This window comes from Pterocles gutturalis, unplaced genomic scaffold (genome assembly GCF_000699245.1).
Source record: "Pterocles gutturalis isolate BGI_N339 unplaced genomic scaffold, ASM69924v1 scaffold14168, whole genome shotgun sequence".
Classification (NCBI taxonomy): domain Eukaryota; kingdom Metazoa; phylum Chordata; class Aves; order Pterocliformes; family Pteroclidae; genus Pterocles; species Pterocles gutturalis.
The window spans coordinates 46598-64097 of NW_010123253.1; the positions used below are offsets into that span (position 1 = coordinate 46598).

The 17500-nt window shown below is 37.2% G+C and overlaps 1 protein-coding gene across 5 annotated transcripts in view; it reads right to left on the reverse strand.

Annotated features, from left to right (window-relative positions):
• KDM6A (lysine (K)-specific demethylase 6A) overlaps positions 1-17500 on the reverse strand; it is a 112245-nt gene that overhangs the window by 18822 nt on the left and 75923 nt on the right. For all 5 annotated transcript variants that reach the window (XM_010077843.1, XM_010077842.1, XM_010077839.1 and 2 more), the window contains 3 exons: positions 3641-3770; positions 2009-2114; positions 1134-1339 (listed from right to left, as the gene is read on the reverse strand). In XM_010077843.1, coding sequence (XP_010076145.1) covers positions 1134-1339; positions 2009-2114; positions 3641-3770 — 442 coding nt within the window. The remainder of the gene's footprint in view (positions 1-1133; positions 1340-2008; positions 2115-3640; positions 3771-17500) is intronic.

The following is a 17500-nucleotide window of genomic DNA, read 5'->3' on the forward strand; positions in this document are numbered from 1 at the left end:
ACAAGCTGGTATGTGATCAATTACGTACTTTATTAAACATTTCTATATATAATGTTCCAGTGAAGTAATGTTCTCCAGCCCTTCTAGAACAATGTACAAGAATACAACACTGTTCAAAGGGCACCAGAAAACTTCAGTCGGTATCTTACGTTATTACCACTGCAGAGGAGGAAAAATCCCATTTATGCCTCAAGTTCTTCATGACTTCAGTGCTCCCCACTTCCCAGTGGTATTCCTGTTTCTTTTCCTCATCCTGTCTCAGTCTTGCTCAAAACCTTGTGATGAGTTTCCCTTCTCTCTTCTTCAACTATCTATTAATTTCTTCATTTCTAATCCTTTCCTCTAATGCACAAAGTTTAAATTTAGAATTTATCTCTCCTTTCTTAGTGAAACCATTGCTGTTTCTGTGTAATAGCAGTTAAAGCTACAATAGTCAATTCCCCACGTTGGTGTTTTCCCTATTTTCTAACAACTGGTCAAGAATATCTTTTTGTCTTAGTTCCACCTTAGCCTAATCTTTTTATAACACCAAATAACATAAGCCTCTGAGAAGTGTCCATGGCTAATTCCAAGGATGTGCTCAATACTTCAGCATATTAAAAAGTAATACTAATGAAATAACATTTCAAACATTTCACTGTCCCATATGTCTAACAACTTCTAAACTAAGTAGAAACTGTCATGTCTGGAACAAAAGACAAGTATGAGTGCAAACTTCTAATAAGCCGCATCCAAACTAATTCAGAATACTAAGAAGGACAAAGAAATCTGATTTCAAACAATGTGTGAAATTAGAAGCAATACATGTTAAAAAAAGCATCTTAAGTTTTAAATATTTCAATATGAATTTTGACATTATTACATGAAAGCTTAAAACTAACAAGCTTTTAAAGTATGTAATAGCCAGGAGTTTTACATTAAGCAAATTATGTTTTGCATTATGCAAATGCTACATACTATTTGACCCTCAAAATCAAAACAGATTTTGTAAATTTACCTGTGCTCTTCATGCTAACGGAAATATCTCCTTTTTCCTTAACACCTTCTGTTTGTTTCCAATAGCCATTATTAATTGGTTCCAGAGTTAGTATACAGTTTGTAAATTATAATTTAAATAACAATAATGGACTTACCCTTAAAGACTCCTGGAATGAGGAGGCCTGGTACTGTGCATATTTAGCAATTGTTGTATGAGATCTACTGCTTTCACAACGCCAGATTTTCTTTGTTCCAGTTGGGTCCCAGTTTTCATCTGCTGGCTGGAGTAGTTGTGTCCTCACTTCTACTATGTGTTCATTATTTGCTTCTACCAATGTCTTAGTAGAGAAAAGTCCTAGATCTAATAAATAGGAACAAAAAAAAAAAAAAGACAGTTATAATAACAAGTTTCAAGAAATTGAATACTTCTGAAGTTATCTAAATGTTTAAACAAAAGCATTTCTTTTCCCCCTCAGCCTTCATAACACATAGCCTACATAACCTGTAGGTTAATCATTAACACTCATAAAGCTTTTCTGCACACAACAGTAGAAGCTTAGAAAAAACTTGGCAGCTACTGTATGGACTATATTCCAAGAAACATTTTACATGCCTTGTGTAAACAAATCTGCAAACAATGTTTAAATTTACTACCAATAAAGTTATTTTTCAGACTAGAGTTTTCAGAATGCACTTCCATCATATAACACATTTCTTAGCAGCGGTGATAGTTTTTCTGTCTCCAGAGTTCGAAACATTGCACACAGTCAGATTACAGATCATTAAATCTAAGAGCAAAGACCTGTAGCCATAGTATTCACAGGGAAAAAAGTCTATCTGTAAGCTTCCATATCCACAGCTCAACTCCTCTCTGTGCTCAACAAAATCTGCTGGATTTTGTGGGTTGTTGTTTTTTTTTTTTTTTTTTTTTTTTTTTTGAGATGATCAAGATTAGAAACAGTATCAAACTTATTTTTGAAAAATACATCTTTTTTTCCAAGGTAAACAAAAAAAAGTAAAGTAAACTTACCTAATTTAAGCGCTCCAGCAAGGCCACGTATTACAGTAACAGGGTTGTTTGGATTTGTACAAAATTGATGTAAAGGTGGAAAGAAAGCATCTCGTTTATTTTCCAGCTGTAAAATTATAATGGAGTATTAGATGTCAGTATTAGATGTCAGACAAATTTAGATTCCCTTTTTGTAAAATAAGAAATAATAATAAAAAGAAAAAAAAAGAGAAACAACAGAAAGAAGACAGGAATTTTCTCCATTTCCTTGCACTGTGGGGACTGAACAGCTACATCATATAATCTTTTCCACCTTAAAAGCTAGGTTAACTCCTGAAATTAATTTGTTACTGCAATTTATTTCTTGGCATGAATTATTCCCAGGTTGTTTCGGCTTTTGCAACTCAGGTTTCCTGCAGTTTATTTCTTCTGACAGTAGCCTTGTACATTCCCTGAATCTACAGAATTCTCTGAAGAGCAAGATAATATACTAACTTTCTTCTCAGAAGTTAAAAAAAAGCTAACTCTACTGATAATGTACACAAGAAACTATAATTAAAAAGATGACTCTCACAGTATTATATTAACCAGAAAGGCTGATTTGATTTTGTGCTTTTGTGCACCTGTGCCCTCAATTTTATGCTAGTCTCCCCCATCTTTTTTTTTTTCTTTTTAAAATTTTTTTTAAAATGGTTGTGAATCTTCTAAAATGCTTAAAATATCCCTTTCAATAAATAAAACGCAACACAGAGTTCCCAAATACTGGGATCCTCGCTAGCACATCTGCACGCTATGTTGCAGCACACTGACTTACCAGCTTTGTACAGAGTCAACAAAGCTGTGACAGACTTTTAATAAGGTAGATTAATTCAAATGCAACACTAGGAGAACAGCTGGAAGCACTGCTGCTTCCAACTTAATCTAGCTCTTACATAGACTGCTTGTGTAGTATCAGACAAAAGTGCTGACCGCTTCTGCTCCCCACGTTGAGCTGACCAAAGTTAACTTGAGGTTTCCACACTGGCTGGATGGACATACTAAAATTTATTATTCTGTTATCAAGGAAGGGAAATCTTTTACTAAGGCAGTTAGTTCAAACTCTTCGTAAAGCTATTATGAAACTTTATTTTCAGAACAAACATTTTAATGCTTACATTAAGAAAATACTATGCAACTAAAACCTATCTTTTCCTAATGACATTTTGTTCTTAACATCACCTCAACTTTATTAATTTTTTCTTTACTATATTTTGAAGCAGATTGTTAGGAGAGTGTAGTTTAATTACTTGCTCATTTATACCTAAACTGACACTTTTTAAAAATGTACATACATATTTGAATATTGTGCATTGTATCTAATGCACTGTTTTGCTTATTCTGCCAATATTTTGAGTATTAAACAAAAAATTCTGAAGCTGTTTTTTCTCATTTACTGAAACTCTTAATTTACAAGTATTTTAAGAGTCAAACTATGTCTCAGAATTTTCTTTAAGGTTAAGCATTTTTCCCACTTATACACCAGCTGGGAGAGCACTGTAACTGGAATTCAGCTATGAATAGTGCATCTTTAAAATGATTACATTATGAAATTCAGATATCCAAACAATTACAACAGACAGTCAGCAATGTACTTCTACCATTAGATTTACTTACATAAATGCTAGGTGTAGGTGGATTCAGCTTGTCCTTTGGCAAGGGAGGGTACGGTGGAGGCGGTGGTCGTGGAGGTGGGCATTTATCCAATAGAATACTACTGTTAGATAAGCCATTTTTACCCAGATTCCTACAAGGAAAGAAGAGCTGCCTCTGTCAATACTTGACAAATAAAATAAACACATATTAGTGTCATCTCTTCTGCAAAATAATGATATATAAGGAGAAACTGTAATTCAAGATGCAAATAAAGCTCATATATTTTAATCAAGAATTCTCAGTGCGTAAATTGATATTATTCAAAATAATACCCACTTTGCCTGCCAAATCTGCAACATCACCACTATTAGTTAAAAATATAGTCATTTTAAATAAAAGCAAGCATGACTCATTTCACAAAAATTAACAGAGAAAGCAGGGTTCAACTAGAAATAGAGAAGAAACCTTATTAGGCTGGCACTGGCTAGTGGATAATCAGTTCACAGCAGCTGAGATAACGCAGTCCAGTAATGCTGTGCAGAGCTGTGGCAGAACACAAACTCAGAAAACGACACAGCCTCAGCCACAAAACTGCTGAGTCACAAAAAACAACTAAAACTACACTAACAACACCAACTTGAACAGCCACCTACCCCTCTGATTTCCACACTTCGAAGCCAGAAGGAGCCACTGCTGCATAATCCACTTGTTTGAGAAACAGAGCAAAAGACCTACCCCAAGTGAGCTGCTGTGTCAACACCTGTACACATACTTGAGTGAGAACCTCGCTTGCTATATTTGAAGCCTTTCTCCAGAAAGATGTCAGCAAGACATGGATAACCCACCATATGTGTGTTAACTTTTTCTATAATGAATGACCTGAAAAATCTGCATTCTGAGCTTAAGTCTATATTCAATTTCCAGTAACTATCACCAGGAAACATTTTTTAACAAAACCACCCCTTAAATTTTTGCTCATTAAAAATGACTCAGCTACTTCAAAATTCTTCCAACTAAACACCACTCAAATCCCTCTTCCAGCCTCACTTGATTCACTAGCTGTTGTTACCATCTCTCAACACCCCACAAAACTGGATGTTTCTAATGCATAATTTAGTCATATATCTTCATAAAACACACCAATTACAAAAAAGTTCATCTGGTAACAACAGTCTTCAGCAGAAAACATAGCTGACTTATATCAGCTGTAACTCCCAGCAATAGAGCTTGTCTCTAAAACACAGACACTGTTATACTGGCACTGAAAAACATCGCAGAGCTGGATGCTGGTATGTGAGAGCACTACTTCAAATGAAGCTACCACAAACCACGAGTAAAATGGACTTGGGGCTTGAGATCAGATCAGACTGACTGTTATGACAAACACTTTAAAGAAAATGAGCAAACACCTCACCTACCCCAGGCTGCAGCAAAGACGAGGATCCTGAGAAACTGGTGCTGATTACTACAAACAAGTCAGTCATTCAGTTCAGAGCTTATGCAAGCTTTCTAACTCAGACATTGCTCTCCTCTGACAGAAGATCAGAGCAATACAGACAGGGACATATTTAACAACTGCCTCCAAAGCATGCTTGTCAAAATACCAAACATGGCTTATTCCTTGTACTAGGTGAGTCCAACACCAGGATGGGTTGCAACTTCAGAGAAACTGAAAGAGCAATGCAGAAGCTTTGATCAGGTATCATCCAACTTGGCAAAAAACTCACCCACCAATGCTTAATGTCTGATGTAGGTCTTGCAAAGACCCTATTGCGCCCCCCCAAGCCAACATAGCAATGTAAAATCACCACCACCCAAAGAAATTTATCGACCATGTCTGCATGAATCTGAGATTCAGACCATCTATACAAAGTGAAACTATAATCTGACTAGCAGGTATTAGAAACAACTATAATCTTTGCATTGCCAAACTGAAAAATAAAACCAAGAAAAGCAAATACATAATAACAAAAATCAAAGAGAACTATGACAAAATTGTTTGAATTGCTAAAAAGTTCGTAGGCAATTTCTGAGGCAAGAAAGATGAGAAAGACTGAACCTGAAGAAAAAGGAATATTGCTCATAACTATCGTGACTTAAGCTACTGTACTCACAACAAAATAATCACTGCAGTTAAATCTTAGTAAAGCCAGGGTACATGGGGTCTTCACAAAAGTGGGACAACATAGAAAGTAGAAACTCCTGTACGCTTAGAGAAACTACAGGTCTGAAAAGGCAAAGGAGATACAGAAGAAAGCAGACAGTACAGAAGAAAAGATTAGATGAACAGAGATATCTCAAACACAGCACTTGAAGCTGATACTACCAAATGTACGCCACTGTTTCCTATTAAGTTACTAAAACCTTGTGTGGAAATGTCAAGAGATGAAAGGGGCCAAAGAAAAGCAAAGCTAAGATACGAAAATGCTCGTAATTCAAGTGGTCCAGTAAACAGATGGGCAGAATATTTGAAGTTGTCCTTAACAGACCAGTTTCACTCTATCATCTTTTTTTTCCTACTATGAATCAGAATAACTTGTTATTAATAACAATGCAAGACAGCTATTAAAGAATAACGCTGTAATGGGTCGTGTGCAAAACAGAGCAACAGAAATTACAAGAAACACTACAGAAGTACTAGAAAGATTTGTTACCAGCACCTGAAATGAAGTGGTGTGAGTATCCACAGCTGGCCTCTCCACCTCTGGAAATACAGAACTATGGCCAGTGCAAGGAAAGTGAAAGGCCCTTTTTGACCACAGCAACTGTGAGGAAAATCTCACAGATGTGTTTCAAAAGTGTACTTTTTGTGAGAGGATTTCATACTGGCCAAAAGAGGCAACAGACGTAATGCTCAAGAAAAAACAAGTCTGATTTAGGCCCCAAAAAGAAATTGGGTGCCCAAAGCCACCTACAATGTCGTGACAGAGAAACGAAGAGAAGGACAGGCTTCATTCACTTAAATTGACTTTCCAGACAGAATTGGCTTTGAAGAGACTGCTCAGGCAGAAGAACACCCTTCACTCCTGCAGAGTGGGAAGAGAAGGCAGGAGCAGCTGGCAGCCTCAGAAAGGCAAGGACAGGCGCACACTGATGTGCACCACTGTCCTGAGCCAAAGCTGCAGCTCTCAGTCCACTGCAATTTGCTCAATGCAACTGCTTTACCCTGAGGACCAACTCGAACTGCTATTCTTATGACCAACAGCCACCACTACAGATGAAATAGGTGCCTCGATTTCATGCAATTATGGAATGTCTTGAATAATAAATCACCAGATTCATTAAAACACCCTTTTTTCCCCCCATTCTGCTCCTTTCTAGGGTACACTCCCACACCTTCTAAAAACAGTTTACAGCCTTCAGTCTTAGAGAACAACCTCCCCTCTGGCTGTACCAAAACACAGTTAACCAGAAGCAGACGTGCAACCCAGTTTGCTTCCCAACAGTCACTCTCCTCTTCATTATACAGCACTCATGCCCCAGTCTGTGCTTTTAGCAAATATTAACACAAACAATTTCATGTTATCTAGGGATTTCTTGACAAATGGAGACTGATGGCTTAGCCTGAAATTATGCCTTCATCCATCTACCACACTTCTTCTCTCAAGTTTACTATTTTCACTGCACAGACAACTCAGTGGCTTGTTATGCAGCTGGGACATCGCTGCTTCATGGGAAGACGGACTCCACAGGAGTCTCTAAGGCTAGAGCACCTGTCTGAGCCCTGTGTCACTATCAAAAACTAAATAAAACAAAGACCAAAACCCAAGCCCAAGGCAACATCACCGAAATATTTACAATTACACAAAACTTATCAGGTAGTTGCTGTACACTTCATAGGTACTGTATTGACTTTGCATCATCTTAGTTGACTAAAAAGAGACATCATGCAAGTTTAAAGCCAACTGTGTAACACAGCTGTATTCATTTCAACTCTATTTAATTATAAAAACTCAAGAACATTGAAGCTAACATGATAGAACTTACTTTCCAAGAACCAGGACTCATTAATTACTATCCTTCACATTTATTAACCACCTCAATAATTTTACTGTTTCGCTCAAGCCTAATGTCAGTCTGAGAGGATTATATTTATTTCTCAGAAGGGAGTTCATAGTGCTTTTCAGGTCCTTTGGAACTTTTTCTGTTTTCCAAGAACATGAAGAAATAAATCTGTATGATCGATAAACAATTCTCTGGCCTGCTCTTACAGAGCTCCTGGATGCCAGGTCTCTGACTTAAAAATGCCAAATTTAACTACTGTTTAACCTTCTCCTTTATTACTGAAAAAACAGAGTGTGTTATTGTACATCCTATGATGTGAACATTGTATCTGCCTTTTTCCCAAGCACAGAACAAAAATATTTACTGAAATCTCTTGCCTCTATTGACTATTCTAGTATTTCTGTGCAGTCACTAAGCATCAGTGTTTTTTGTGTTTCTTCTTTTTCATTCTTGGTTATGATTTTCCTCTTCAGAACTTTTGTTTCGGAGTTTTCTAAAACTCCTAGCTTCAGTACTTTTAAAAATATTTGCCATTTCTGGTTTTAATTGGGAAACTGTGACTTTTTGAGGATAATTAAAAGTTCCTGAACAATTTCCAGTTATCCATATATTTGGATTTTTGGTACGCTTTACAGGCCAAAACAGAATAAGCTACAATCATTTGCACTTACGCAGTTAGTTTTGTTGTGAAGTCATTCTGTTTAAGTGAATTATTACTTGAGGTTTAGCTGCATGAGAATTAACAAGGTTTTAATGCTCAAGAGATTTTAGTTATTCTGAAGAACAAAATTAATACCCTCACTTCCCCAAACAAAAATCACATTTAATGTGAATATAAAGAACTGCGGATTTATATGATACTCAAATCTATCTGAATTAATTAATCTACAAAGACTTACAAACAAACCACTTTAAAAGTGTGCCTGCAGAAGGAATCAGTTGAAGCACTGGGATGCACAGCACTTACTTGACCCAGCCCTGATTCAAAACAGAAATACCCAGCCTTTCTTAATGATCAGTGGATACAATTAATTGCTTTCATACTGCAAGCTGTTACAAAAACACAGAAAAATGTCTGTCAACACCGTGGGAAGGAGGCAGTTACTCACAACGCCTAACTTGGGCTCTCTGAGGCTCACCTCCCCAAGCTCCTTCTACAGCCAGTAGGGAGAGAGATGAAGGAATATAAAGAAGCAAAGCTTACATTATGCTTAAATGCAAGTAATGCCAGATAATTATACAGGCTGTTTCTCACACAATTCTCTACCTCAGCCTTTCACAACCAGGTAATAGCTGGCAATACTCCCAGAGATCTTTCTTTTTATACCTACAGAAAATCCTACAACAGAATTGTGTGTTTTAGCATTATGCAAATGTATTTCTAACAATTTTTGAATTCTGTTCTGGTTTTGACCTCAATAGTATAGGTTGGCAGTGAATTTCAGAGGTTAATTATACGTTATGTAAGAGGTAACATTCCTTTTTCAATTTTCTTAATGACTTTTACATCTTTCCTTTCTATTTCATTTGCCAATCACCTTGTGATCAGAATCACATTAATGACTTATGTAAGAAAAGCATTATAACAAGCGGTACCAAACTTTCACATGCTTGCCTTCCCCCTAAACCATAAATCTTTGCTATCTTTTTTTTACTCCCAGATGCTTCTCATCTACAGATTTCTCTGTTCGCCTTTTGAAACAAAACAGCATGCGAACCCTATAAACAGAGTTTAGCTTATGAAATCACAGTATTTCAAATTTTATTCTTAAAACTTTTGCTATGGTGAAGTTGACTTGCCAGAAGTAAAGTGCTTTTAGAGCAATTGAACAATTTTTTTCTTCAAGCCAAAAAAGTCCTTTGCTTACAGACAAAGAACCCTCCCAATAAACAAGAATTGCTTTTGTTGGTTTTGTTTTTAAGAACAAAACACAAACTTAATCCAGCTCCTTTCTTCCCCCAAATAGATTTAGGGTTTTTGCCTCTTGATAGAAGAGTTCCCAAACCAGTGACTCACTAATTGACTTCACAAAGCAGGCTTAATTGCCAGGGAGCAGCACCTTCAGAAAGATCAGACTAAGTTTGCTTCTGCCCCAGGCTTCAACACAGAGCCCATCGAACAAGGAGATGTCTATCCACTTTATCTTCTGTATTGCCTTTCCCTCTCTTCATGAAGCTTCTTGTATATGCAGTTCCATACTGTTTCGCACAGACCATCCTCTGTTCTTGTCCTACACTTTTACCATTTTACAAGGTCCCTTGAGAGGCAGCTAACCCCTCCTGGTCTGCTGTCACTTTGTTTTCTCAATGGATTGCTCTCTCCTCTTCCTCTTTGCACATCAAGCAAAAAGAACTACAAAAACAGATGCTAGCCCCTTTTAATATACACCACCACCACCAAGCCTACACCTCTCATTTGCCTTCCCCAATTAAATCAAATTGGTAAAGATTTCAAGTTCAGAAATGCCTTAGAGTTTTCAAATTAGTCTTTTCCATACCTCACCATGAAAACATAAAGAGCAACTTCCATCTGACAAGAAGTTGCCCAGTTATCCAGCTGGGCTCTTTAGAACTGAGACCTATTGCACAGACTTCTTTAAGTCAGTATCAAGCAAAAGTTTTGTTTGGAGCTTTGCCTGTTCTTTCAAGGCTGTGAACAAGCTTTAATACATAATGATTAAAAAGTAATAACTAACCTATTTCATATTTCTTTTATGAGAAACACAACAATTCCACTCAGGAACTACTCTAACGCTGCTTAAAGGAAGGACTTGACCTCATGTCGCCTCTAGAAATGGCAAGTGATGGACTCTCTTAACTGAGATGGATACTGGATTTTTAACATCACTCCTCCAGGATGTTAATTAGATGCACCAGTTGAAACACAGAGATAGAAGTCAGTTGGTTTCACTTAAGCAGAAATAAACAGCTCAAGTGTTAAATCTCAAGTCTTGTGATAACGTTTCATTTGTTCTCCTTTCAGAAGGATTGCTCACAGGGAGAAGACACTTACATTTCTAAGAGTACAGAGAAGAGCTTTTGATAACAGTCTTTTTAAGGAGACCTGATACACAACCAGACAAAGCAGCACATTCATTCCCCCCCCCCCCCCCCTTAAAAAAAAAATCTTTTCTTTACAAACAATCAGCTTTTCTAGTAACAAACTCAGAGCAGTTATTCATAGCATATTTTCTTCTTTTAATCACACAGTTTTCACTGACGCTCAAAATCACTTGGTGGTTTGGTTTTTTTTTAATGACCTCTTCTCAACAGGGATTTTCTCCAGGAATCTAAGGAAAGTTAATTAATTAATTAATTAGTACACTCTTTTATCTTTTATTCTGCTCAGAGGCTTAAAGAAATTTAGTTTACTATGCAGACAGTTTAATCCATCAAACATAATAATTCAGTTGTTTTATAACCACTTTAAAATTTACTGTTGCAATCACTTTTATTGGTAGGGAAGACCAACCAAATCACAATCACTTCCCAGAATCACCTCCTCAATTCTCTTTCATCCATACACTCCAACAGCAATTTAACAAGATGAGCACATTTGTTACCCTACTGTTCTCCAGAACAGGATCTTAATGAGATTTGCATATTTTAGTCAATAGCTCAGCTACTGCATTTCTAAATTCCTTGTAGCTTTTCAATGAACACTGTCTAGCCCTTCAAGGGAAGCTCCTTGTAGAAGTATCAACTGCTATGCCAATACCTTCTCTTTGACCCCTTCTCAGACTCCTAAACAACTTCATTTCGCCGCATGAATAGAATAGGTCTCTGTTAAATATTTCCTCAACATCCTCACCAAGTAAGATGGATATAAAGAAACCTTCAGCCTCTGCAATGATCTTGCCCTACTTAAGTGCTTGCTTTACTCTTTGGCAAAACAAAACATTTACCAAGTCTGTTCCTACAGACCAGACAACCTATTCACATGTAATAAAAAAAGAATCAAATGGAGTTTTCTATTTGGCATGTGTTTTGCATCTTATTATACAAAGCATCTCCCTTCACCTAATGGCTTCACTTCAGCAGCTTTTATTAAGGTGACAGCTGTTTACACAAAGCAAAATTACAATCTCCCAACATTCTTTTTTTGCCCGACAACTTCCATTTTTATTTTATTGCAATGCGTGATTTCTGAACCCCCTTTCTAAGAATTATAATTGTTTTTACCTTAAAAAAACACCAAACTTCCATATCTCTGATGTTCCTTTGTTCTTAAGCAACAACCAAAATCCTAGCAACATTAACAAACAAGTCAGTTTTTGGTGGTTAGTATTACTATGTTGCTTGCTGATAAAATCCCTCCTGTGAGATGAGGAACTTCATTATACTGCAGTTCACTATCCTGTAGTGAGTCAATTATAGTACATTGTGAATCAACTCTTGCGCATTACTTAATCCCAAACTCCAAGCACAAATAAACCTGTAGCATCTGAAAGACTGGCTTCTTTTAGACAAGACTTCTTAAAAATCTGTAAGCATTTGAAAAAAAGACAATTTAAAAAATAGACTTCTGAGGAATGTCAGTGTGACTTACAAGTAACATAAACACTCTGGTTTTGAAATAAGGATATAGTAAACAGAGCCAAATGCAGAATAATGAGGAGGAAAATAAAAATTATTAATCTAGAGCTCCAGCTATAAAAAAGCAAGTTACATCCACCTGTTCCTACCTGCCAAAATATCTTTTTTTCCCTAGAGAATACTGTCAGGACAAGAGAGCAAGAGATTGTATCAAGCAAGCATATGATTGAAGTGAACAGAACATAATTATCCACACTAGAGATGAAGCCAGAATGTCTTTCTGAACATATCAAGTGAAATAAGGGTATGCATGTAACAACTGGCAAATATTAACAATTTTGACGCCCAAACTAGTGTAGGTCCAATATATAAAAACTAATACTACAGGACAACTCCCCTCTTCCTCTGCAGGAAGTTTCTTCTAGCACAGATGTTTGTGGTTTTGTTTGCTTGTGTTTTAAGAAAAAAAAAATTATTTTCAGATTTTCTATTGTGGATAACTTTTCTGCAATTTTTACAGTAATTCAACATTTTTGGTCACAAATTCGCTTTTGTACATTAGGATACTTCTTACAGAGATAGCACCCAAATGTAATCAGTACTATGGGAAGTACTTTCAGTTCTTTGTTTTTGCATTACCTTACACCCTGTTAAAATAAAGGTTAACATGCAGTTTTGAAGTTCATAGTGTCTGACGGATTAATAGATAAACAGCTTCTATTCCACTATGTGTAAAGGTTGACTTACTTTGCAAATAAGCAGGTCTTTCAGCAGAATATCTTTCAGTGTTCTCCCCTCTAGACATTTTTCCCCTATGTCAATCATGCACACATTATCTATGACAGGGATGTTCTCCTCAGAGCTCTGCTCCTACACTGTCATGTGCATGCACGCACACTTTCAAAACACATTTTAAAACAAAGCAAGGGCTAATGAACTTGTTAGTACATGACTGGGATAGCCTTGTCCTCTATGGGTGTAAACTCCAAGACATGTAAGGAAGGCAGGGAAAAAAACTATTAATATATTATATAGAGTTATTATTTATATTAGTGCGAAGAAACCCCATGTAGATAGAACCTTTTCCATAACAAGTAACTAGCCCTAGCACAAGTCAGGAAAAATAATAATAATAATGAACACAACAGAATTTTCACATATGGGAAATTGTCTGTCTGGCTGCCGCTATACTTTAGGCTTACCCTAAAAATGTTACAATTGTTACCTTGTTGCCAGTCCCACAAAATTTTTCAGGATCTCTTTTTATTATTAGAACACATACACAGACACTTTCCAGCAAGCACACTTTGCCTAGGAGAGATCCCGTCTCTAAAGTTTGTAAAAGTAGTAGTCCCAGCCCATACTGACGCATTTATTGATATCCAAGTAGCTAAAAAAGAAGTCTCTCCTCCACTTTTCCCATTGCTTATCTTTCTTTATTGTCCAGCTTCGAAGTCCTCTGCATTGCTGAATTAAGGTGTACGGAGGCTGAAGAGGGAGCTCTCAATCTCTACTGAATAAGAATGAAGTAAAAGGCACATCTGACACTTTTTGAGCTGTCTGCAAGCTACATGGGGCAAAACTATTAGCTTACCTCCCTTGAAAAATAAATAATTTATGTGAGCCTAGGAAAAAATAACAACCCTATGAAACCAAGTGAAACACTACAGAAAAAGACAAGAGACCTGATCACCACACTAGGAAGTACTTTTTTTAAGGGTCAATACTTCATAATTAAGGTCCCTGAATACTGCTAGAAACTTCTATTTAAAGCAGAACTTGGTATCATTCCAGTAAGTTAAGGAAAGCATAATGGCAGCATCTGGCCAAGCGAAAAGTGAACTTGATATGCAGGTCATGGCAAAGATCTATAGGTTCTGGCTATGCTCAAAACTCAGCCCTTCCACGCTAAAAATCGCAAGTTTGAATTGCAGTCTGTCAATAGTCTTTGGCAGGCAGATTTGCTCTGCCTCTCCTTAGACACGGTGCAGCCAGGAACTTGGTAGAGCTCAGCCGTGCCTGCGAGTCGCTGCAGAGGCTGCTGTCAGCAGGTGCTGCCAGGTGCACCCCAGCCTGGGAGAGGGCCACACTGCCGTGATCCGCATCCAAGCACAGCATGAGTGGCCTTGTACCTGCATGCAGCTGAGTTCACATTTGCTTAGGAAAGCCCCTGCAGACACTCACAACAAAGTTTTAAAAATTTCTTTTCCTATAACAAAGACACAGTTTTTAAAGTAAAAAAAAAAAAAAAAAAATACAAACACCTTTACTATCCTCCCTGTACTTTAGAAATTAAGCATCACTGGGAATACTACCTCTAGTAGTATTGAGCACAAAAGTAAAGAGACTTGTATAAAAAGCTGATTCAGGATTTTTGTAGTGAAAACAGTCAGTATTTTGCTACTGAACATGAATTGCAGATCTCACCAATGGAGACCTTGACAGACAGCACACTAAAACAAACAAAATGCATCATTTGACTAGACGAACACAATTCCCATTACTCTCCCAAGAAAGCTGCGTGCAAATTTCTGCTAAGCAAATTTTGCAGATGAAGATCATCTAAACTTCAAGAAAGAACTTTAAGTCCATAACAATTTCTTTTATGTGCATTTGCAATGTACTCATCCTAACACCGCACATTGAAGTTATCTTTATACCTCTACCAGCAAGAACACGTACATGGTCCTGATTAAAAAAAGCTGTTAAAAATTCTCATTTTTATGAATAGGTGTAGAAACTTCACTTGAAAATGAGCATGACAAGAATTAATATTTGAAAGATGATAAAATAAGCTCCCTATAGTTTTTTTTTTCCTCTCTTCTAGGAAATTTACATACAGACCACTGTCAGTTTTAGTCATCAAATCCCAGTACATTAGAAACTAGTAACTCTCAATCACTATAACAGATGCAGCTTTTTTGCATTTAACTGATTTATGCGGGTACAGTGAAAGAGGGATATAAACATGCTTTTATCACTTTTTTAACATCAAAAAGGGTAATACTCAAAATCACCACATTCGCTGTATAAAATTGAGATGGTAAAAATTCCAACAAGAATTCTGACACCAGAAAAATACAGGTAACATTTCAACTAAAAGAACTGTAAACACAGTCTGGAAAATAGCAGTCAGGAGTACAAACCAAAAGATCCAATAACCATGTGATTACGATTAAAGGTGCCTCTCTGAACTTTAAAGACATCTTAGGTAACTTTTTCACAATGATGACAATTGTAAGACTTAAATACAGAAACTATAGTGTTCTAAATGTTCATATAAATTTCTCAGCATGTTTGGATTTCAAATAAAATTATTTTAAGAAAGAAGGCAAATCTCTCCAAAGACTACCTAGAAAATTTAAGGTCTTTGGGATGGTCTAGTTAGTAAGCACAAAGTGTGAATTTGCGAAGCTAACTTCTGACGGGCTCCCCTGTAGTATACGTAACTGTGAGCTCACCCTACCTTTGAAGGAGTCGTAATTACTTTTGAAAAGCTTTGTCTAAACTGTATTTAGTGGAGCTTGCTCCACTTTCAATGGAATAAACTATCTTATGTTTAATGTATATAAAGACTGATAACATGGTGCATTAATACTGGACAGTTACATACAGTGAACGTAGAGTTTACAGTTAACTTGCCTTCCCGTGTAGGTAAAGTTTCAGACACTGAAATACTTTTCCATTTTCATCACATATATTTTAAGTGTCAGCACTTGCAACATTGTCCACGGATCTTACTCTAATAAAATTTGTTCCATGATGACACAGCAGGATGTCTAAATGTAGGGCTTGTAACTGGTATGGGGGGAGTAAAGACTCAGAAGGTTGCAGAATAATCACCAATTCTTAGGAAAAAAAATTATTACTGCTCTGGCAAAATACATCTTTCCTTTATGCAGAAGTGTATGAAATAACCCTTTTTATTGTTAGAGTCTGTATCTAATGAAAGAGTTGGATTTGAAGGAGACTCTGTCAATGTACTTGCTGGATATAACCATCAAATCCCAGCACCCTGACTTCTGCTGGAGGAGGTTCCTACCCTCTGACAACCACACCAGTGTCACACCAATAACCCAAACTATGCAGCCCTCAGATGCATTTCCATTTATTTTTCTTCGGAAAGAGAGGGGAGTTTACTTGACACTTTTGGTGATTTAACGACACTGAGATAAAAAAATAAATAGCTAAGGAGCATACAGAAATGTCAAAGCTTGGAGCCTGGCATTTCTGCTGCACTGCTTTTTACTAAGACAGACCCAGGAACCACCAGAAGTGTTAAAGGACTGCATTTAGGCTGACCACATGTATATAAGCCTAATCACTCTAGTGCCAACCTGCCTGTCAAGAAGATGGGACTTACCTGTCAGAGATGAAAGTTGGCAGACATAGTTGCAGAAGTTTAAGGCATTATTGCCCTCAGTCCACCATGCTCCTCTGTCAGAGGCCACTGGCTATTGCACAGATGGCTAAATTTGCTGCATTTCTATACCACTATATCACTATATCTACACCACTGTAGTTTACAGTATAACATCTTTGCCAGAAGTCACATCTAAGAAACATCATCTGAAACTTCTCTAACCTAGTCTTGCATACTCTGTGCTATTCTGTATCACTAGTAATGAAGACACCAGGGAAAATGCTGTTCAATTTGCACAACCACCCTGCAATTAATGCCAGGTTTCCTAGTGGCTGGCCTCACTTTTTGCCTTAATCTATTATGTATCTGATCTAAAATGATTCAAGCTTACTAAAGACAAATGACAGTAACATACCTGCTAATCACCTGGAATATAAAATGGACTAAGACTTGCACCTCTGAAAAGTCAAATCTATCCACACTGTATTACAACAGACTTACAACTATCTGGAAGACTTCATTTTTAAAGCACAATCCACCACATGAACAGCTCCTATACTTGAGCTATAGGTACTGCAACCACGACTATCAAAAGAGCAGTCTCTGGTACAGAACTGGAAGGACAAGCTGATACACCAGAGGCTGTATGACCACTCAAAGGAACACCAACAGGCAGGAGAAATGGGCCAACAGGAATCTCATTAATTTAAGCAAAGGGAAATGCCAAGTCCTGCACCAGGGGAAGAACAACCCGAAGAACCTGGTACATAAGAAAAGAAACACTTTTACTTTAGGGGTGACCAAACACTGGAGCAGCTTGTTGAAGCAGGTTTCAGAGTCTCCATCCTTGGAAGTATTCAAAACCTGTCTGGACATTGCCAGCAACCTGCTCTTGTCGGCCCTGCTGTGAGCTGGGAGGTTGGATTAGATGATCTCCAGAGGTCCCCTTCCTGGACCTCCAACCTCAACCATTCTGT